At 48.7% G+C, this 15,394-nt stretch overlaps 1 protein-coding gene across 1 annotated transcript; it reads left to right on the top strand.

Annotated features, from left to right (window-relative positions):
- Positions 1-325: 325 nt before the first annotated feature.
- CFAP90 (cilia and flagella associated protein 90) lies at positions 326-15,136 on the top strand. Its single transcript, XM_033111259.1, has 3 exons — positions 326-630; positions 12,979-13,095; positions 14,682-15,136. Exons 1-3 carry the CDS (start codon positions 424-426, stop codon positions 14,859-14,861), a joined length of 504 nt encoding a protein of 167 aa, XP_032967150.1. The 5' UTR covers positions 326-423; the 3' UTR covers positions 14,862-15,136.
- The last annotated feature ends 258 nt before the right edge of the window (positions 15,137-15,394 follow it).

Below are 15,394 nucleotides of genomic sequence, written 5' to 3'. Positions count from 1 at the left end.
CTGAGTGGACGAACACACCCTGCACCGGGAAAAGTAAGTAGTGCGGACCCCAGAGGTTTCTCCTGTCCGGGACCCCAGAGGTTTCTCCTGTCCGGGACCCGGGACGCAGGCGCTGTAGCAGCTGGGGCTCCGCCCCTAGACGCAAAACGTAAAGAAGACCCGGGGTGAGGCCCAGGTGCCCGGAGGGAGGGGAGAGGCTCCGCCCCGCCCCTCGGCCCCACCCCTCCGCCCCGCCCCTCGGCCCCACCCCTCCGCCCGGCCCCACCCCTCGGTCCCGCCCCTCCGCCCCGCCCCGCCCCGCCCATCGGCGTACCTCACTCAGCCCCTCCACCCAGCCCGTTGCCGCGCGGTCACCAGGCGACGGCCGAACGCGGGCGCTGTGCCGAACGCGCGCGCCGGGCAGCCTGTGGAGGGCGGACTGGGATGGGCTCCCATCGGGGGGGATCCAGCACGGTGGCCGCGAGGACGCTGGACGCGGGAGGCATGGAGGACGAGGAGGAGGAGATCACCGCGGACACGCTGCGGTGCAGGCACCGGGCGCTGCCCCTGTCGGCGCTGTCCGCCTTCAGCTACATCCCGCCGCGGCGCCTGGACCCCAAGGAGCACAGCTACTACTACCGCCAGGGCAAGGTGCACCGCGCGGGGCTGCACAGCGGGGCGCCGCGGGCGGGGGTCCGGGGAGGGGTCGGGGGAGGGGGATCGGGGCGCCGCGGCACTGCGGGAGGTGGCCTGGGGGAGGTGCTGCTTGTCAGGGGTAGGCGGGTCTGCACGGGGGGCGGGGGCCCCACAGCGTACAGCTGCCCCGACCACCAGAGCAAGGTACAGCTATCGCCCCCACCCAGGATAAGCAGGGGCGCAGCGAGTGTGGGGCTGTGCTCAGCGGGGACCAGGGCCTGGGAAACGGCGTGCGGAACGCGCGCGGCGGGTGGGATGTTCAGCTCGGTGTGCGGAGCCCTTTGGGTTGGATCAGGGTGCCCGTCAGGGAGGGAGGGAGAGCGGTTGGGCTTCTACTACTAGTATCACCAACACCGCCGGAACAGCCAGGTGAGCCTCTTCCCAGCATCTGGAGGAGGGTCCCCTGGCGCCGGGGGGAATGCTTCCTCTGGGGTCTGTCGGCTGCAGGCCTGGGGTAGCCAGGAAATAGCCACTCCCTAAAAGTCCTCGCCACAGTGACTGCCTTGCCGGTCAAGGGCACGGAAACCCTTCTAGAAGCCCACCCGCAAAAGGAAGACAAGGGGCAGAGCTGAACAGCCTCCTGCGAGGAGGGCAAGCCTGGGAGCACTGTTAGGTTCAGGCCTGGCCCCACTAGCCACATGGAGTCACGGGAAGAGCCTGTGGGTCTGAGAAGGCCACTCTGCAGCCAAAGCAAGAAGATAAGCCGAAGAAAAAGAACAGCAGAACTTGTCATGAGTCGTCTCTTCCTTTCTTCCCGCTGTTTTTCCTAAATATGTCCAGTGCCTTGCAGCTCAGGGTGCAGGCATATCACTATTAGGCACATAGATTGGGGACTCTCAGCCTCAGAGATAACGAGTGACCCAGAGGGTATAGATTAATCAAGTGCCTGGAGAAAGTAGGTGTTTCCCTCATTACGTACAAGATGTTCTCACAAAATGCATCTTTCATTTTCTCCTTCCATCCACAATCCATGGAACCCAAATAAATCCCCATTCAGATCAGCTCAGCACACATTTGAGTGCTTGCCACACGTGAAATGTAAGAGACTGTCATGGAGTTTTCCTAGCCTTGCAAACAGAAAGGTTTAGACAACTGGTATGGGTCGAACTGTGTCCCCTAAAATTCTTATGTTAGAGTCCTAACCCCCAGCACCTCAGAATGTGACTTTATTTGGAGACAGATAATAAAATTCAAGTGAGGTCGTGAGAATGGGCCTAATCCAGTATGACTGGTGTCCTTATAAAAAGGAGAACTCTGGACACAGACAGATAACACAGACGTAACTAGACAGGGAGAAGACTGCCCTCAGCAAGCCAAGGAGAGAAGCCTGAAACAGATCTTTCCTTCACAGCCGTCGGAACAAACCCTGCCGATACCTTCATCTCAGTTCTGGCCACCAGAACTGCGACACAATAAATGTCCATTGTTTAAGCCCCCGGTCTGGATACTTTGTTTTGGCAGCTCTAGCAGACTAACACATACACCTCAGCAGGAGGATCTCTTGTATCTGTTAGCACCTCTTCTCTTGGCTTCGATTGATGTGGAAGGACAAAAGGACACCATGAAGAAAGGGGACATCGCGGTGTATCTGTCTCTGCAACCCTGTTTGCTGACTCCTAGGCTTGAATATATCCAAGTACTAAGACAGGAGGGCGTCTTGGGGCAATCATTCCCAAGCCCACTGCCACCTGGACCTCATATCTTTTCCTCCTGTGAGCAATATGTCTCGGAAGAATTTTTATCTGTAAATAATTTCACTTATTAAATGAATTTTCCATTTTAAGTATGCAAACCCTATATCACTGCCAATTAATTTATGAGCCATGCATACCATTAATGCACAGCATGAGAGGACCAGCCAAAGAGCAAGGAGTCTGGATGTTTTAAGTTGGTCTGTGTTGTTTTATTGAGAGAATACAAATTCTATCTGGCCTCTTAACATGAAAAAATTCACAATACACCATTTTACATGTATCTTTGAGGGATCTTACCAGTTACTACCTTGAGGCTATTGGGAAACAAGATAAAAGACTAAGCAGATGGGGGCCAAGATACATATTTATCAGAGCTAGAAGCCAGGTTGCCAGTTACCACTAGGGACTCCGGCAAATAGGTTTGGGGATGCAAAGCTCAAAATGGGGCAGACTTACCCACCCAGCCACGACAGCTGTGAGCCCCAGAAAAAGCCGAGCAGAACCCCCTACCTTCTATGGCCCAGGCACTACCAAGGGAAAAGGGACAGAGTTGAGTCTGACAGGCCCAGTATATTCTCAGTATATTCTTCCTAAATTGACTGGTCTTATACATGGCTGCACCTTTCTGGGGCTGCATCAGCCAAGGGCAGAGAGATACCCAAGGTATAACGTGACTGGGCCTCCATACTTGGAAGGAGATACGGAGTGGGCAAGAAGTGTGCTCCTCTACTTCAGGGGACAGCACATGGAGACCCTGGGCCAAATGTGGCCCATCCCCTGTGTTAATAAAGTTTTATTAGAACACAGCCACAGCCCCATTGCTTTAGTGCTGTGTATGGCTCCCACACGGAGCTGAGTGGTACTGACTGACACCCTGTGACCTGGAAGCCTAAAACAGTGACTGTCCCTTTACAGAAAACATTCGCCAACCCCTGCTCTGATGCATGGCTTCCTCTGGAAGGTGAGGTGGGCCTTAGAACAAAGTAACGCAGTCGATTTTAAGAAAACAAACAAACAGAAAAATTCAGGGCAGTTTTGATAGCTGGGGCACAGGCGAGTGTAAGTCCTGAGGACTTTAGTGTCACACGAAGTAAATGATGCAACAGAAACAATGACACGTAAATAAAATTGTCCTGCGGATTTTCTGAACTGGCATTTAATCAGCTGCAGGACGCCGGAAGCTGGTTCTCTGACCTTAAGATCATTTGGACTAAAGACGGGGAGCTCTGTCTCACAGGTTTGCGGGGGGACTCAGCTGCCCCTAAATCCGTTATAAATTCCAAGCCCCACTCAAACCTGAGAAGAAACATTGCAGAAGGAGCTCTTAAGTCCGTTACCGTGTGACACACGTAGTGGTGAGTTAGCCAAGGAGTCCTGGATAGAAATACTGGCTTCATGTTACTAGCTGTGCGACTTTTCACGTCCCAAACGCTCCGTCTCATTTTGCCCATCTGTGAAACAGGAATCAAACAGTACCACTGTGCGGAGCTTTTATGAGAACAAATTTACTTAATGCCGTGTTTCCCCAAAAATAAGACCTAGCCAGACAATCGGCTCTAATGCTTGTTTTGGAGCAAAAGTATAAGACCCGGTCTTATATTAATTTTTGCTCCAAAAGACGCCTTAGAACTGATTGTCTGGCTAGGTCTTATTTTGGGGAAACACGGTGGTATAACACGGTACATAGTAAGCCCAGTGTAAGTAGAGCTATTGTGTACTATTGTTTGCTTTGTTAGTGATGTATGAGAGTTTCCTTCCACTGAGGGTTGTTTCCGTGGGATAGTGTCTTATCCCCCACCCTTAGCCACTGTCTGAGATGAATACAAGTGAGGCAGGTAATTTGAGTGTCAGCCTGGTGTCTTCTAATCCCCTAAGGCACTGCCCCTGAAGGAGCCCAAAATTAAAGCTCTTAATGCAGCACACTTAAAGCCCCAGGAATGCCCTGCTCTTAAGAAAATGTGTTATCTTAAGCTGCCAGCTACAATGCCATCACCCTCTGTCCTGCTCCCTACGGGGTACCAGCTGCAAGGGCTTTTCCTATAAAATATTGGTCCAGGGACAGTGAATTCCGTTCAATGATGTTTTTAAATTACTTTTTTTCTTCTTCTGCCTTGTGCAACATTTCTGCTCCTCAAGTGGAAAAGCTAAGTTAAAGGAGAATGCCCTTTTATGATGGTTTCGATGAAATTTCTCAGTCTAAAAGCTGCATTAAAAAAACATTCCTTGGCGGTTTGAGAATATGCTTTCCCTCATGCTAAGGTGGATTGTGGCTAGCTGTGTCTTGAGTGTAGCTTTGCTCAGAAAGCCCTCGTTTAGCTCTGGTGGGATTAGCTGACTTTCCTTCCAGGTGTGTGGTGGGGACACAGAGGCCAGGGGCTGACGGTTTCTTTACCTTCCTGGTGACTGAATTTCCCCTCACCGAATACAGCGAAGCACTTTGTAACTATAACAATGCATGTTGACTGTCCAGAGGTGCAAAAGAGACTCTCCGGAGGGCCTGTGCCAAGGTTCAGTAGACAGAAAGGGTTCAATCCAAGCTGCCCCAGCCCCTCCTGGGTGGGGCCTCTTCCCCCGTAGGCACCAAGCACACCTGGCAAATACACTCAGCCACCCCTTGGGGCTGTGGAGGACAGGTATGCTCCAGTTCTTTTGCTGACTTACCTTTTAAAACCTAGGCACATTTCTCTTTATTTTCCTGCAGACTCTTGCACCCACAGGGCTTCCAATCAAAACGTGTGCTAGCAAATGAAATCATGACACCCCCACATACACTTCCTTCCCCCTCCCTGCTTTTCCCCCCTTTGCACATATTAGTGTCTAACCTGCTAAATATTTCCCCTAATTGTGTCCCCCCCCACTGAAATATGAGCTCACGAGGCAGCGATTATTTGTGACTGCTCTATCCTCAGCAATCCAGAGTCTGTCTCACAGTCGGTATGCGTAAAAACAGGCGGCATGAATGAGTGAGGAATGAGTAAATGGAGTGCGGACATTTTAAGCAAATGGACAAGTCACCCGATTTATAAGATTAACCTCTTAGACTAACTAGAGGTTTCCTTTTGAATTATCTGCTGTTTGGTTACCCTTGACCTTGCTCCCCTCCTCAGGGATCAAAATTAGGAGTGGACTGTGGTGCTTCTCTTGGGTTTGCGTTAGCTGCGTCTTCACTGTTCAGTGGTCATTTAAGGCCTGGCAGTGGCGCTGAATATCTTCCTCCTGGACAGGTAGATCCTAGGAAGGGGCAGGTCCCCAAGGAGGGAGGAAGGAAGGAAGGGCCATGTGTGTCCTAGCAGAAGACCTTCCTCATGCAAGGCAACACCGGGCGTGGGGAATAAGTGTTCCTACCAGTCATAACCACCAGTGTGAGCACCTGGTGCGTGTCTTTCCATTGTGTCTATGAATGTGGTGATACGTGTCCAACTTTGTGTTATGAGAACATGTTACATACAGAATATCACAAAATTATGTGTATGTGTGTGTATATATATATATATATATATATTTGCAGATTGCTCTTTTCATTTAATAAAATATCTTAGACATTTGTTTTCAAAATCATCCAATTTAAGGAGTACAACAAGCAAATGAAACAAGAAAATAAACAGCATTTTCCCCAATATGTTTGACTGAAAGGAACGTGTAAGATTAGGTTTGTATCAGCCTTCCTGGATGGCCCTTTCCTTCTGTGCTATGAATCGCAGGTGGGTGGTGCGTACATGGGGGGCTATGGTCAGCGGAAGAGGAAAGACAGCCGGCTCCACCATCATCAAGTCTCCTCCCAGCGACACATTGGGCAGAAAGATCATGCAGAGCTCTCCGACTCAGAGCACACCTCCAGCAGGAAGCAGACACGAGATCAGAGGGCGGAGCTGGTTGACTTCAACTCACAGGCACGGGCAACAGTTTCCAAGGCTCTGCCTTGGGCACCCACGCCAACAAGAAATCAATTGAAAGTAGTGAACATGATGCCTCACCAAGACTGCTTGTCATGTGGTTCTTATTAAGTTGATAAAATATTCAGCTGATTCAAAAAGTTATAAACATTTCCAAAATTTGTGATTGTCATCCACCAGAGAGGAAACAGACTATTTGTCAGACAAACCAAAGAAAATAGTTGAGTATTGTGCTTTAAAAAAAAGCTAACATTGTGTCCTTGACAAGCAACAATCCTACAGAGATTCACAATCTTGAGTGATGTTACAATTAATTAAAATGTCCTCCTCAAGCTTGATACTGCTGCTAGACTCCCAAGGAGAAGTGCTGAATTTATCGGAAGTAAATTGAGGCCCTTATGATTCAAAGGAAACACTGTGGATCACAGTGGGAATTTTCAGATTTGCAAGTAGGTCACACAGCTCTGAAGAGGCAGACAGTAACCGAAAGCCTCAAGATGAAGAGGTAACTACTGTGGCCGATGAAGAGCAGCGATGGGCAGAGCTCGGTCCTAAGTGGGTCACTGTACCAGTCAGGGTGGGCTAGGATGTGCCCTGGAAACAAAAAGGCCTCGACCCCGGAGAGTCCTCACCGTGGGGTGTTGGCGCCTGCTCAGACTGACGATGCAGAGCCAAAGTTTAGCATCTCTCCCAAACTCCGCATTCGGTAGGAAGGCTGACATTGGCCATGGTGGGAGTGTTTACCCCACAGAAATCAGCAAAGGCGACAAAGCTGGTCTTTTTTGCCTCCAATTTATTAACATAAGCATCCCACTGACTGTAAGCTTATAATATAACGCAAGCTTGTTTCTTTCTCACATGTAGCCCAACATGTCTATTTCTCCGGCCCGGCTTCTTAATGCAATAACTTAGGGAACCAGGCTCCTCCTTGCTAGTGTCTCCATGATTACCAGGGCTGGGAATCCTTGGGACTTTGCAGTCCTTTATTGCATGCTTTGAATTTGCTACCCAGTGAGCAAGGAGAGAAAGCCTGGAGGACTGCAGGAGAGTGTTTTACGGACCAGGTCTTGAAGGTGGTGTCCATTAGTTTCACACACATTTCCTGGCCAGAGCCAGTCACCTGGCTGCAGCCTAATTGTGGTGGAAACTGGGAATTGCAGTCTTCCGTTTTTCAGAAAGGGGGTACTCTGCTTGGTGAGCACATAATATTACCCCTGCCCAATGATCATGGAACAATGTGTTAATTTCTCTGGTTTCCTTCTTGTTCTCAGAATTTACCTGGTTTAGGCTTCACAATGGGAGTTTGTTTATACTTAAAATAGTCTGAAAGGGAGGAGAAAATAAAGGTCTTGGGTCTCAGTTTGCTCAAAATATTACCCTATTTACTTGTGTGAGAGTGTGTGGAACATCTGGGAGGAGGCACTAGCCATAATCAAAGCCCAGAGATGTCCCCTTGTGGACTGGAGGTGGTAGGCCAGTACTTCTGATGGATCCACTTGCATTAGTCGTAATAAGCAAGGTTATGCTGCAGTAACAAACAATTCCCAGGCTCAATGGCCTCAACAGGCTTGTTTCTCATGCTAAAAGTCCATCAGGAGTCAGAATGTTGGCTCTGCTCAGTATAGTCACTCAGCAGCCACCACGGAAGCTACAAACATCTCAATATGAAGCTTCAGGAAGTCCCCAGGCACTGGTTCTGCCTGAAGAGTCACATGTCATCTCCACTCACAGTTAATTGGTTAGAACTTGTCACATGGCTTCACTAACTCAAAGGAGCAGGGAAGATGAGCCCTCTGTGTAGTCAGGAGTAGAGGAGACTACTGGTGACGTCTGCCAGCCCAGAGGGCCTAGCAATTCAGTTTACCCGGACCAGGGTATTCCGACGCTGGGTGTCTGACTCCACTGCAATGACCATTGTTTTTATCTCCATTCTGACTTTCTGTTCTTCAAAAGGTGGCTGCATCTCTTTACCAAGTGTGTTTGTTAGAGCTGGTGTTGCAAAGTACCACAGAATAGGGGGCTTAAACAACAGAAATGTTATTTTCTCATAGATTCTGGAGGCCAGAAGTTTGAAATCAAGGTGCCGGCAGAGTTGGTTCCTTCCGAGGTTATGAGGGAGGATATGTTCCAGGCCTCTCTGTTTGACGTATAGATGGCCGTCTTCTCCCTGTGTCTTCATATCATCTTCCCTCTCAGAATGTCTGTGTCTTTGTCCACGTGTGTTTTATAAAGACACCAGTCTTATTGGATTGGGCCCTCCCCACCCCAGGATGACCTCATCTTAACTAATGATACATTATTTCCAAATAAGGTTATTGTCTGAGGTACTAGGGGTTAAGACTTCAACATATGAATTTTTGGAGGATGTAATTTAACCCGTAACACCCAGGGAGGTCGCTTCCCAGAGGCTCTTGCTCTAGTGGTGTGGTCCCTCCTGCTGACTCCAGTCACACCGCTTCCTACCCGCAGCCACACAGGCGCTGATCCTTCCTCCTCTGTTGTCACTGGACTTAGCGCACACTTGTGTAACTCCATGTGGACTGTGTTGCAGTGTGTAATTTGCAACATCACACTGGTTTATTTCCAGTCTCAGCCTGTGGTCTCTGAGGTAGAGACTCCCTAGCAGTGTCCTCACACAGTAGTGGACCCGATGTGCTTTGGAGGTTGAGAACTGAAGGCTTGTACTCTGCTCACGGCAGCGGCAGTGGCCGAAGGCTGCGGACTGGCGTGATTTTTCAGTGTTAGGACTGGGGGTTGCTGCTGGGAAACGTCTGTCATCAGGTGCCAGAACCAGAATAAGACCATGGCACATTTTAATACTACCCACAACACAGAGGACAAAGGCAGATCTCGCACAAATGGGCTCTGTTTAATGTTTTTTAAAGCAATGTTATGTGTGAAATAGAGGAAACCTCTCGAGAGATTTTAATAGCAAACTACCAGTAAAGCCAGATAACATCTAAATCCAGATTGGTTTCTATTAATATCATTTTGCTTCAAACCACAAAGGAACGAAAGACAAAAAAAAAAAAAAAAAAGAAGAAAGATTAAAATCCAGGAAAGGCAGATTTTTGGTTTAATTAGGTGTTGAAAATGGGCAGTCACATTGCTCAGAGGCTGCCTGCCCGGGGATGAATTTTTTTCTTTTTTTCCTTATGTTTCAATGATAGAAAAACTTGTTTTGATTCTGGAAAGTTCTGAATATGCAAAGTCCCCACAAAAGAGAGCTAGAGATTCTGATCACATCATCAGCAGTGAGATTCCTGGTAAAGACTACTCACAGCTATGGGGGGGCTCTTGGTCACAAATCCCGGGGTTGTGAAGCAGGCACTGCTCAGAGATGTAACTGTTACAGAGTATTTTAGGAGACCTATTAGAATGAAAAGAAATAGGCATTATTCTGCAAAGCTGCATGCCATAGTGGGTTTCTCCAGCTTGGGAAACAAAATAAAGTGAAATTTTCTTTCTCATTCGGGCACCAGTGACTGCATTTTCCTCGATTCCATTCTTCCCTCTTCAGAGTCTTCCTCCCAGGATACCTCCCAGAACCCCGGGGGGCTTACGCAGATCGGAAGGATCAGGCATGGATGGGTCCGCCGTGCACGAGCCAGGCAGTTCCTGGAGGCTCCAATTTGCCCTGCTGTCCATGCTGCCCCCTTCTGGCATGGCTGCCCTCTGCCCTGGGCGTGGCTGGTCACCCACAGGTAGCCATGCAGGAACTGAGGCGGGCCGCTGGTCACTTCCACTTTGGCCCAAGGTTCTTGGGGTACAGACGAGAGCACCTCATGCCATGAGTGCTGCTCCCAGCCAGGTGCTCAGTCTTAGGGACCAGGTCTTTCTTGCACACACAAGCTATTCTCCTGAAACACACCCGTTTTCTAGGGTCAGCCAGGCAAGCGGGGATTCCAGCAACAAGGGGACATCTAGACTGACTGAGAGCCTCGCTTAAATTGCTGTGTATAAATGGCGGAGGCGTGGGGGTGATGGGGTTATCAAGTTACCATTCACATCTGCCTGCTGGCCTCAGCCAGGCCTGGCCCCAAAGTGCTGAAGCCCAAAGGGAAGGGTCTGCATGCCGGTACCTCCCTCGCTGCAGGCCAGCCTGCTCCTTTGGGGAATCTGACCCCCACATCCCTTTGGTGGGTGTTGTGTTTGACCGTCTGCTGTGTTCTGCAGGTGCCTCAGGCCTGGCAGCTTACCGCAAAAAAAGGTTTGCTGCAGGTTTGCTTAACCTCTCCAAGCTGGAGCTGCTCATCCCATCAGCGTCTGCTTCTGCGGACGTCCTACATGCTGTATGTTAATGATACGGAGCTCTCGCTATCATTTCCTAAAGGGCCTTTTTTAGTTTGAATTTTATTTGATAAGCAAATATCTGATTTTTACAGTCAAAGTGATTGATATTGTCTTTGTAACATTTTCCCCATTGCTTTGATGCGTAGGTCCCTTACGGGTTTTCTTTTCTCTTATTTTTCTAATCCATCCAGAGATTTGTCTACATGTGAAGACTCAAGTTAATTATTTTTTCCCCAATAGCTAGTCAATTTTTAAATACCCAAAGCTGAATAATGTATCACCTCTGCATGGATTTGGGCTTTGTGTTTTTTAACCCTATGAGTACATGAGCTATAATTTAAATTGCCTTCAGTTGGGCTGCATGTCAAGACTGGCCAGACCAATGTGTGAACAGACCCAAGAGTTGAGTGGGTGACAGAGAACAGTGCTGAGAAGAAGCTCCTGCACGGTGACATCATTAGATGGCCATTGGGCACAGACTCAGGAGCCACTGTTCCTGCCTCCATGTCACCTGGAGTGACTCTGAATGTAGGCAAACCAGGATTCCAGCAGTCACTGAAGAAGAGTGTTGCCATTGGGATTCTCAGGAGGCCTAAAATAGCAGTTCTAAAAGATCGCCCTGTTTTCCTGACTAGATGGTTAGTCGCATTAGGACACTAGCTGCATCTGAATTATCTTCAGAACTTCCCAGCAGAGGCAGCGCAGGACACAGGATGACCCGTGAATGATTTGCCAAGGCTGGGCTGAAGCTGAGCTCACTTTAGTGACTGCCAGTGCTGCCCCGAGTCCCCGCAGTCAGAACGGGTGGAATGAGTTTTCCAGGAGACGCACACGGCAAGCATCCTTCCCTGTTTACCGTTAACCTCTGCGTCCTACCGTTGGAGAAAACCATTCTAGCATTACTATCTGGGGGGAAAAAACAAATGAGCAAACACTGGTTAGAGCCGGTGCCCCCCAAGTCCCAGTGAGGTGGCGTGTCTGGGTTTGCTGCCGGAGAGTTTGAGGCAATTGGCACTTGGCTGGAGGAACATAAATGCTGTACAAGGTGAATATTAAAGATTAGCTAACACATGGATTTCTCACCCTTTTACTAGGTACCAAGTAAGGCATGTTTATTTTTGTGTTAAGAATAAGTTGGGATGAAAAATGGAGATCTCTCTGTTAACAGGATCACTTTCTAAGATATCACAGCTGTGTGTGTGTTATTTTATATATGTTTGATATATATGTGTATATTGCATTTATATGAGGTCGGACAATTAAGTTCGCAAACTCATCCTAGAAAAAGTGCTACATACCTCATTGCTGAATATCACTGTGGTCACCTTTGAAGTACTGCCCTCGGGAAGCTGTGCACAGACACCAGTGCCTAGTCCACCCTTCAAAGCCATTTTGGAACTCTTTTTCTGGAATGGCCATCAGAGCTGTCATCATATTACCCTTGATGTCCTGAATGTCATCAAAATGTCTTCCTTTCAATATTTCCTTGGTCTTTGGGTAAAAAAAGAACTCATTGGGGGCCAGGTGAGGTGAGTAGGGAGGGTGTTCCAATACAGTTATTTGTTTACTGGCTAAAAACTCCCTCACAGACAGTGCCCTGTGAGCTGGTGCATTGTCGTGATGCAAGAACCATGAATTGTTGGCGAAAAGTTCAGGTAGTTTTTGTCTAACTTTTTCACGCAGCCTTTTCAGCACTTTCAAATAGTAAACCTGGTTAACTGTTTGTCCAGATGGTACAAATTCATAATGAATAATCCCTCTGATATATATAAAAAAGGTTAATAACATCATTGCAACAAGTTCACAAACTTGTCAGCCCTCATATACATATGTAATATATAGCAAATATATATATTCGCACATATATATGAGTTACAATTGTTTTAGCTACCACATATGATTAAAGAACATATTTCTCTTTACAGAAGGATTTGCAGGTAGAGAGCCCTCCTATTGGTTAGCAACTTAAATGATAACTTGTGTTTATATTATCGTAATATTGAGGTTATTGTTACTATTCAAAGCAGTACAAGCTTATTATAGAAAATTTGAGAAAACAAGAAGAGTAGAAGTGAAGGAGAAACACACATACATCAAGTGGATTATTTTAATGTTTGCGCCCTGGAGATGTAGTCAGAAAGAGTGCCGGGAGCACGTCTGTGCTGGGGCGTGGGTGTCGGTGTTTGGCGGGGTGGGGAGCGGTCTATGAAACGTGGAGGAACAGCGCCTGTGGAAATGTCCCTGCCCCACTGGGGCCTCTCAGCAATCTGCTCTGGCTGGCGGGGGCCTGGCCTCCCTGCTCGTGGGGTGACCTCCCCTAGTCCCCTCCGTACAGTTGGGATGTGCTGGCTTCCGAGCTCCACGATGCTTCAGTGGCTGGGCCTGTGAATAAACCTATGCTTTCTTTCTCTTTTTATTCTCAGACAGGAATCATTTCCCTCTATGACTGTGTTTTTAAGAAAAACCCAGGTTATAATCAGAAATTGCACCGAGACGACAGAGAACATGCCAAAAGCCTGGGACTGCATGTTAACGAGGAGGTAAGATTAAGACAGGATATTAACAAGGGGTTGACAGTCAGTGCGTGTGTGCTCATTTCATAGTGTCCAGGGGTGTCGGTAACTCTTGTTTGTGTGGCCCCCTTCTATCTTATTGTGACAAAAGGTTGAGACCAAGCTACTGTTATAACTTACTCTATTCTGTCACGTTACTATGTCTTAATTTTTATGATTGTTGTTTTGTTCTGTAAAAGTTAACAATTAAATGAAAGCAAAACTAAGAAGTTCTTTCCAACAGAAACAATAGGGTTTTAGTTAATCTCTGAGTCCAGGCTGTCACAGTTGTTCTAGGGACACTGGGCTTCTGAGGTTGAAACCACACAAGTTCATTTCCAGGCGACTATGACCACCATGGGTAGCACAAGTCCTCTTTTCTCTCGACATGATTTTCTGAAAGGGAGGCTCTGCTTGCCGGCAGCTGCACAGGTGGGTAGCCAGCAGAAGGAACAAAAGTCACAGGGTGAGGGGGTCAGGATCACAACAGGCATTCTGGGTGAGGGGGTCGTGTACCCTTTGTGTGCCCCCTGGGCCGGACCATCCTGCTGCCTTTCCACACGCGGACATGGTCCCCACAATGCCTGATCTGAGGACGGTATGATCATTATACATTGGGTGCTGAATTAATATCAGTCTAGTCTTTTACACGATACACAGAAATCGGAACGTACAAGCTTCGGGTGGGATTTCTTTCTAGAGCATTGGATTCTTGCCTGTGGCTACAATTGTTTAACACCAACACCATGTGACTTTCAATGAAACTTATTACTTTGATATGAAGTTAAGAGACGGAGGTACTATGAGGTATGACCGTCTAAGTCACGGGCGTTAACAGCTTCTCTATTGGTTTTGTTACGTTGGTGCATTTCGAGTTGGTAGAGAAGTCAATGCTTTCCTCCCGTGAGAACAAACCGAGCATTTCCCACATCCACTCATAGTTTTTGTGCGCCTTCCACATACTGTGGAGCATAAAGGGAACAGGGTGAAGTGTCTGCCCTCCTAGAGCTGACATTCCCACGAGGAGACAGAAAAATAAAAGCCAAATAAATAAGAATGAATCCGGGTAGTAGTAAGTAGTATGCAGAGAAATAAAGCCTTTAAATGAAAGAGTTGGAGGGTTGGAAAGATGGGGGCGGGGGGTTCTGGGGAGATGAGGAGGAGCCTGGGGAGATGGGGGTGCCTAGGAAGGCGGGGGGGGGGCACTGGGGTGATGTGCCTTTGGGAAAAGAAAACAGGTGAGAGGGAAAGAAAGGCAGGCAGGAGGAGGGCCGAGAGGAGGGAGGGAAGGGAGGGCGAGCATGAACCTGAAGTCAGAGGGCGCCTGGCATCTTTGCTTTCCTCTGAAGAACTTGACACCAGAGGGCTCTGGGCTGAGGGGCAGGGTCTGACCTAGTTCAGAGGACCCCCTGGAGCCACTGTGGAGTCACTCCCAAGAAGCCAGGGTGGAGACAGGATGCAGGCGTGCAGTTGTGCCAGGCAGAACCAGCTTCCAGATGCCAGGCTGAGGATTGGCTGAGCCATGCTGATGGAGCGGGTATGAGCTGACCTGAGTGTTCTGATCCCCTGGGCAGGAACAGGAGAGGCCCGTGGGGGTGCTGACGTCATCTGTCTATGGGAGGCGCATACACCAGCCCTTGGAGCCTCTGAACCGGGACTACAGCCGCGCCAACAATCTGAAGACCGACTTCTACAGGAAGAATGACATCCCCAGTTTCAAGGCGCCCGGCTTTGGGCACATCTCACCAGCCTGACGCCCTCCTTGTGGCCCGGAGGTGGCTGGCAAGGGAGGGGCAGGCCTTCTAGGAGCTGGCCTGATGCCTCTGGGGTTGTGACAGCGGGAGGGTGGCACGGCTTTCCCTAAGGTTGCCTTGGCAAAGAGCCTGGCCAAGCACCTTTCATACTGAAGATGAACATCGAGTGTCATGGTATTGACATGAAACTATTTCAGATGAAATGATGCTGATCCACTGTGAGCACCTGAATAAAATGAAAACTGTTCCCACTTGACAGTGGTTGGGTTGCTTTTTGTTCACCAGCTCTCTACGTTCACAGGGCTTCTGGGGGCTCTGGAGGCTCATGGGAGCAGTGTTCAGTTACCTTTTCTTAACAGTATGGAAGCCACCGTTACCTGATGGCACAATGGTGCTTACACTTCCCTTTCTCCAAGAGGAGAGACAGTGAAATCGCATTTGGCACAATTGAACACTACCACAGCACTTCCCGCCCTCCCCAGGTCTGAGCCGCCATCAATGGAAGTTTGCACAATTGAGAACAAAAGTCCTAG

The sequence above is a fragment of the Rhinolophus ferrumequinum genome, chromosome 7 (genome assembly GCF_004115265.2).
Source record: "Rhinolophus ferrumequinum isolate MPI-CBG mRhiFer1 chromosome 7, mRhiFer1_v1.p, whole genome shotgun sequence".
Lineage (NCBI taxonomy): Eukaryota > Metazoa > Chordata > Mammalia > Chiroptera > Rhinolophidae > Rhinolophus > Rhinolophus ferrumequinum.
This window is presented reverse-complemented; position numbering and strand designations above follow the sequence as displayed.

What these genes read in the sequence shown, in the direction of transcription:
- CFAP90 (XM_033111259.1), top strand. Translation starts at nt 424, where the DNA reads ATGGGCTCCCATCGGGGGGGATCCAGCACGGTGGCCGCGAGGACGCTG. An exon ending in ACTACTACCGCCAGGGCAAG is followed by an intron (nt 631 to 12,978) that starts GTGCACCGCGCG and finishes TTTTATTCTCAG; the next exon opens with ACAGGAATCATTTCCCTCTA. An exon ending in GACTGCATGTTAACGAGGAG is followed by an intron (nt 13,096 to 14,681) that starts GTAAGATTAAGA and finishes TCCCCTGGGCAG; the next exon opens with GAACAGGAGAGGCCCGTGGG.